Genomic DNA, 7,369 nt, shown 5'->3' on the forward strand with positions numbered 1-7,369 from the left:
GGAGAAACACGCCTGCTATTTGGGTCAAGGAAAGTATTTTGTCGAAATCCTCCTTTATTAGATATCAGATCTATATATAGTATATAGGATACACATCCTTGCATACATGCACACTGTATATATTGCATAGAGACGTATATCTTTATTAATATTATTATTATCATTATTCAGCTTTTCTTCCCTTTGTTGGATTTTGATCTCTCGATTCATTACTGAGAGATTATTTGACAGTCCACCCCCCCCCCTTGTGCGATTGGATGTCCTTCCTAATCAACCGTGATTCATATATGTAATTGGTGATTATAATTTAGGAAGCACTCGGAGAGGGCATACCTTCTCCAAGGGAATAGGGTCACTGATGCAGTATAAACATTTACCTGTGGAGGTAATTAAGGTAATTATAATATTTACCCCTATATATACGGTTGACTGAAACTATCATTAAAAAAAATCCTGAATCCGGACCATGATCCGGTTCACCATCAAAATCTAATGCCATCTGTTATGCTAAGACACAACTCTGGTAAAATTTGGCCTCTGGTAAAAAAATTATAAAAATATGTTGACAGCTGTTTGAGTTATCCTGCTAACGCTACTAAAACAGAACCTTGGCAGAGGTAATAAGACCCCTTAATAATCACAATTCCCATTATCTGCTCATGTCAAATAGAAGAGGGAGGGTTGAGGGCGAGGGGGCGGGCGGTGTCCTCAAGTGACTGTGACAAGAACAATGCGAAGAGACTGAATTCCAGGGACAAAAATAAAATTCCTTGAGACGCGTCAATGTTTCGTCACCAGCACCTAATCTGATATACTTAGATTTTTTTTCAGGGGTCAGTATTCAGTACAGTTTGGAGAATGTCTTTGACATAATCATCACCTTTTCACTTAGAAGAAAGTGTTCCAAATCTCTGAAGAAGTCTGAAGAATCCAATCAGCAGCGTCAGTTCCCTCTCCTCCGCCTCCTTTCCTTGGTCTTCAGGGAGCATTTTCCTGCAGATGGAGTTCTCGGGTCTGGTCGTCCCTCCGTCGTGCCGCGTGCGCGTCGCCCTCCTCTCCTCCAGCTGGGCCCTCAAGACGACCGAGTCGATGTCCCAATACTCGTGCTCGCTCTCTCGGTCATCGCGGCCAGGGTCGTGCAGGTCGTCGGCGGGAATCGCGGCCTGGCTCGACGACCTGGACTTCCTCACCTTTACTACGACCCAGACGACCAGGACGACTGCACCGACGATCGCCAACGGAAACCAAAGTACCGTTTGTGGAGCCATACAATCGAAGCAAGGCAAATGACAATTATGATCTTGATAAAATAATACCAATATGGATGCAATTGCTAGTGATTATGAGGTATTTGATGGTAACATTATATTTGATTTTCTTAAATCCTCATTCAAGCACATACATATACACTATCTCTCTTTCTCTCTTTATATATATATATATATATATATATATATATATATATATATATATATATATATATATATATATATATATATATATATATATATATATATATATATATCTGTGTGTGTGTGTGTGTGTGTGTGTGTGTGTGTGTGTGTGTGTATTATATATTATATATGAGTATGTGTGTGTATGATTTATGTAATGTATATATAAGTGTGTATATATATATATATATATATATATATATATATATATATATATATATATATATATATATATATATATATATATATATATACATGATTAATGCATATAGGATCAATAGCTTGATCTAGCAACAATCAGTAGTTAAAGTGTTTTGTTATAGCTTTATTACTTCTATCAGTGATATAATAACTGATATGTAGGCAACGGAAGCAATAGTGATGATGATAGCAATAAAAGCAATAATTATAATGGTAATATTGATGATGATAATAATGATAATGATAACAACGATAGCAGTTATACCAATTAGCGCGCGTGTGTGCGTGTGTGTGTGCACCAGTGTTGTAGTTCCTTTGAGCTTCGCAACTTTTCTCCATTCATTATTCAGTCAATAATATCAGGCGAATTGCCGATGCATTATTTTGCTAACTATAATCAATATGTTTTTGCGAGTTTTCTCAATCGTGCCTTTGCTGGCGAAAAACTTTCAGGAAAAAAAAGGTTAAAAAGAAAACGAATTAAACAAAATCAAAGGTTTTACTCTTACAGTTTCGGTTAAATGTAGCAATTGTAAAATAAACATTATTAGCCTCAACAGAAAAAAGTCATTAGTATAAGCACTGTAGGACAATCCCTTCTATAACTTTGTGGTTGATTCAAACTGAAACCAAACTAATAAAATGTGAAAAAGGCAAACGATGCATAAAAGTATCTGGAAACTGATATGAAATTAAGCCTTTCAAAATAGCATTAAATACCTAGTCTGAACCGCAAGTGGAATGCTCGGTAAAGGCCACAGGAAGTGAGACTGTATTTTGCTTTTCTGGTCCATTTAGCGGGTCTGCCGCTGTTTGGTCTTTACTACTTTGCCAAAGTCAACTTCATTCTCTGACGAAGAAGTCGAAGGGACTTCTCCAGGCGAGCATCAGTTAGCCGGGTCCTTCCCTTGGAAAGAACTTTTTTCATTCTTAAATGAGGGACAAGTAATACACATATGCACCGATTACCATTATAAAGAGTGATGGATGGAAGCCACACAAAATGAGAACTTACTTCAGTCACAAAATATTACGCTGCTTTCCTTTTCATTCAACTCTTCCTTCAACTGCTCGTTCTCTGCCGTCAACGCCTCGATCTCCTCCAGCAGAAGCTGCTTCTCGTCGACGTTGTGCTGAATCCTGGCGTTGAGGTCGCGTTCGTCTGCGTCGAGCGATGACAGCGTCTGAGCGAGTTTGATCTTCTCCCCAGCCAGCCCCTTCCCTCGTCTCTGCGTGAGCCTGAGGCTCTTCTGCAAGGTCCTTTTCTCCTTGTCTAACTTCGCATTCTCCTCTTCAATGGCACTTACATCTCCAACGAGCGAGTCCTTCACTTCGTACAGCCGACCCTCAAACTGCTCCAGGTAGGTCATGACCTGGCTGAGGAGTGCGACCTGACCTGTGAGTTGACTGACCAGCTGCTCTGTGTGTTGCGTCTTAATCTCGGAGAGGCGAGTCTCCCGTTGGGCGCGTCTCACTTCCTCCTCCATTTGCCTGGCTTCATCCTTCGCATTCTGGAGCTTGGCCTTGAGTCCCAGGCTCTCCAGCTGGGCTCTCTCCTCGCCTTCTCCCAGCTGCGAGTTCGAGGCTTCCAGTTGGAGCCGCTGTTCCTGTAGCAGTTGCCTCTCTGCCTTGAATCGGCGGATCTCCTCCTCCAGCTGAGCATTTTGGGATCCTAATTCTGGAATGGCTCGACGGAGGCGCTCGATCCGGCGAGCCCTGTGTTGGCTTCCTTCTTGCAAGAAATCTGAGATTGCAGCGCAGGTTCTCCTGTCTGTTGGGAGCGAACAATACGAATATGTGAAAATGAATACGTGCATTAATCGAAAAGGCATATATTAAATCGTAATTATTTAAGCTGTAAGTTAGAGTAAACAAGCATTTGTTATCCCAGTCAAGAAAAATCGCCTCAGGCATTGCAGATGCGATCGATTTTCGTTATGCTTTCTCGGAGTCGATCGTTTTCAGAGACCAGCGCCATCGCTGTCCGATTGACCACGTCTTTGTCCTGCTCCAGAGTTCTGCTTTGGAGGAGCAGCTGGAATGCCTGGCTCTCCCTCCCCTGGACTCTCGCCCTCAAGCCGGCCGCCTCTGCCTCTCGCCTCCTGTTCTCCTCCAGCTCGTCCTTCACCGCGGTGTCTAGCAACGTGATCGTCCCCCGAGTGGCAGTCCTCTTTCCCTCGAAGAGCGAGAGCCTCTCCTTCAGCCGGTCCACGTCGTCCTCCAGCCGGCTGATGTTCCCCAAGACCTCGTCCTTGGTGGCGCCGAGAGCCTCCACCTCCCCTTCCGCCTGAGCCCTTGCCACCTCCTGGAGAACATAGCGGCCCCGCGCGTCGTTTTCCTGTGCGAGGAGAGCGTCACTTCCCGAAGCAAGAGCTGCATTCGAGTCCTCTGTGACGTTGACCTGCACGCGCAGCTCCTGAAGCTCTTGCTCCAGGGCGTGGACGCGGGCCGCCCGCGCTCTCGCCTCCGTCTCCAGCTTCTGGACGACGCCAGAGCCAGCGCTGATGTCTGCCTGCAACCCTCGAGCCTCGTCGCGAAGCCTCCGGAGCTTAGCGGAAGCCCGGTCCTGTTCCTCCTCGAGAGCCTCCAGCTCGTCGTCCTGTTCGCGCGCCCTCCTCAGCCACGCAGCCTCCACGGTCGCGCCTGCGGCAGGAGGGAACCAGCGTCAGTTCGCTCGAAGGCTTCGGGGCGGTGTCGGCTCCGTCGCGGGAGAAGGAAGGCTTTTGGCGGGCGAGCAAGCAGGCTCCTGCCGCCTGCTGGGTCTGCAACCTCTCATTGCTTGATCGCTTTGACTGTTAGCACTAAGGCTAGGCATGCTGTCGTTATGCTTATTATCGCTATGATTATCTTAATAATTATAATAATTTATTATTATTCACATTGTTTTTATCCACATTGTTACTATTATGAATATTATCATTGCCATTGTTATATTCGTTTATCATTCACATCCTATTCATCATTTTAGCTTTAAAAGTAAAACATATATTATAACTAAACGATGACACTCTTCATCATAGTTCTATATGTTTGCTATTTTCACATATACAATATACCTTGCCCAAAGTTTTTACATGGAATGCTACATGATAGAAACCAAAATATAGGATACAACACGGACAAGAATAATACAAGGGATAAAAAATGAGCAAGAGTAAGACAGGGGATGCAACGTGATTCAACGAACATGCGTCGCGTCTCACCCTGTTGCGTGTCGTCGTCGTGTTGCAGCGAGAGGCTCTGCGACATTGCACCCAGGAGCGAGCGCAGTTGCAGGAAGTCTGCGGGAATTTTATTAATTACTAATTAATCTAATTGGGTTGTTATTACTACTACTTTTTATTCATTATGTTTCTTTATCTTTGGCATTTGCATTAATATTCTTTTTGTTTGTATTTCTATATAAACTTATTTTTGGTTTATATGAGATTTTTTTTTCACTTTTTGTCGACAAGTTTAGCATTAATATCATTACTGCAATTACTGACAAATTAGCTAAAACCCTGGCTGAGAGATAGACAGAAAGGGAGAGGGAGAGAGAGATAGACAGACAGAAAGGGAGAGGGAGAGAGAGAAAGGGAGAGAGAGAGAGAGAGAGAGGAGAGAGAGAGAGAGAGAGAGAGAGAAGGGGGAGGTGAGAGAGAGAGAGAGAGAGAGAGAGAGAGACGAGAGAGAGAGAGAGAGAGAGAGAGAGAGAGAGAGAGAGAGAGAGAGAGAGAAGGGGGGAGGTGAGAGAGAGAGAGAGATAGGGGGGGGGGTAGAGAGGAAGAGAGAGACAGAGACAGAAAGGGAGACAGACAGACAGAGATAGAGAGATAAAGATAGAGAGAGGGGGGGAGATAGGGAGGAAGAGAGAGAGAGAGAGAGAGTTAAAGATAGAGAGAGGGGGGGATAGGGAGGAAGAGAGAGAGAGAAAGAGAGACAGAGAGAGAGAGAGAGAGATAAAGATAGAGAGAGGTAGGGGGAGATAGAGAGGAAGAGAGAGAGAGAGAGGGGGAGGGGGAGGGCAGACAGTAGAAAAGACAACGGAGGCGGTGGCGGTCACCTTCCCTGAGGGCGTCCAGCTTGGCACTCGTGGCACTCGACGCTCGGTTCAGCTGCTCCTGCGCCGTGCCATTCGCTGCCGAGGGGTAAGGGAGATGTTTGCGAGAGAGAACATTTGAAACAGTTACTTAAAAGTCTAAATAGAAGATAAATATTGATATAACACAATGTATATTGTTTGCAGATTATTGAATCGAAGACGAATATTGACATGACACAAAGTAAACGGTGATTGTTGAGGACACTGATCGAACTTTCACCTTGGCGTCTCGGGCTCGAGAATTTCAAACGAAAACAACAATAATTTTTTTTTCTCCGCATCGACGTGGATTTCTATCGGTTTTTCCTTGTAGACCTGTGTGTTTCTCTAGTTTTCTCTTCATAAACATGTGTAACTCTATCGGTTCCTCCTCACAGACAAGAGTATTTCTTTCGGTTCCTCCTCATAGACATGTGTGCTTTTATCTATTCGTATACATCATTGCAGATTACAAAGAGACCAAAATGCTTTAGTAATTGTTTTATGTCTTATATTTAAGTATGACATACTTTTAGTTGCAATAACAATGACGTTATCTTAGAGAAGAAAGGAAATCATGATGCGCACAAGGGAAGCAAGTTACTGAGATCCTTGAGTGAACGATTTTCTAGTGCTTCAGATCGTTTTTTTTTCGTTTCTCTATTTATTTTAAGAATGGATTTCTATGGCTTTATCTGCTTAGTCACTTTTAAGCACGATTGATAGAAATATTTATTCACTGTACGTGTTCTAACATCCTATTATTACAATACGCATAGTACATCTTGAACACGGGAGTCTTGTCTCCGTATCGCCCAGAATGGAAATTATATTCATCAAGAGTTTAATCATTTCACTTGGTAATAAGCAATATGGTTTATGACAATATTCACTTAGGGTAATGAAGATTCTGTTTTATTATGATCAATGATTTTCACTTAATGATTATTAATATTGTTCATTTATCGATTATTTTAATTTCATAATAACTTCATTTATAGACTATTTTAATTTCATAATAACTTCATTTATGGATTATTTTGATTTCATAATAACTTAATTTATGGATTATTTTAATTTCATAATAACTTCATTTATGGATTATTTTAATTTTATAATAATTTACATTTCGCAATGAATAAATATAAATTTTCCAGTGATTTTTATGGAAATGGTGATTATTTCACTGAATGCTAATTGAAATCAGTGATAACTACAGAACCCGTGGTCTTACTTTATGAAAATGATCAGTGTTTTACGTAATGGTAATTTCAACTTAATGAGGATTAATGATTCTAACGATAATTTTCACTTCATAATTACTAATGATTTTCACTTCATGATGACAACTTTTATCATGATAATTATTGATTTTTACTTTATAGTAATTAGTGTTCTTGCTGCCGATTTCCGTTGGCGGCGGCGCGGTCCTTACCTCCGCCGAGAAGGTCGAGCACCTGAGCGAGCGCCAGCTGGTTGAACAGGATCGCGGGGCGCAGGTCCTCCTCCCGGGGCACGCCGGCCGGGGCCTCTCCCGAGACAGCCCACGCGGCGGCGCAGAGCAGTGCCAGTGCCACGCCTGCCATATCTTCGACGCTGCGCAAGTACTTCTTGGTTTTGTTTTCTATAAGAAGTCTTATTAGGAGGGAAC

The 7,369-nt window shown here is 42.7% G+C and overlaps 2 protein-coding genes across 2 annotated transcripts in view; both read right to left on the reverse strand.

The window, feature by feature from the left end:
• Positions 1-2,140: 2,140 nt before the first annotated feature.
• The window catches only part of LOC113818752 (uncharacterized), a 5,498-nt gene continuing 269 nt past the window's right edge, over positions 2,141-7,369 (reverse strand). Inside the window, exons 1-4 of the mRNA XM_027370943.2 lie at positions 7,154-7,369; positions 5,701-5,775; positions 4,859-4,936; positions 2,141-4,298 (exon numbers count right to left, since the gene is read on the reverse strand). The exon at positions 7,154-7,369 is cut by the window's right edge and continues 269 nt beyond it. Coding sequence (XP_027226744.2) covers positions 3,562-4,298; positions 4,859-4,936; positions 5,701-5,775; positions 7,154-7,369 — 1,106 coding nt within the window. The 3' untranslated portion in view covers positions 2,141-3,561. The remainder of the gene's footprint in view (positions 4,299-4,858; positions 4,937-5,700; positions 5,776-7,153) is intronic.
• LOC138860506 (myosin-7-like) lies at positions 2,672-3,472 on the reverse strand. Its single transcript, XM_070118085.1, has one exon. It carries the CDS (start codon positions 3,470-3,472, stop codon positions 2,672-2,674), a length of 801 nt encoding a protein of 266 aa, XP_069974186.1.

This window comes from Penaeus vannamei, chromosome 41 (assembly GCF_042767895.1).
Source record: "Penaeus vannamei isolate JL-2024 chromosome 41, ASM4276789v1, whole genome shotgun sequence".
NCBI classification, from domain to species: Eukaryota; Metazoa; Arthropoda; class Malacostraca; order Decapoda; family Penaeidae; genus Penaeus; species Penaeus vannamei.

Coding starts and splice junctions, on each gene's coding strand:
- LOC138860506 (XM_070118085.1), bottom strand. CDS start 3,472: ATGCACGTATTCATTTTCACATATTCGTATTGTTCGCTCCCAACAGAC.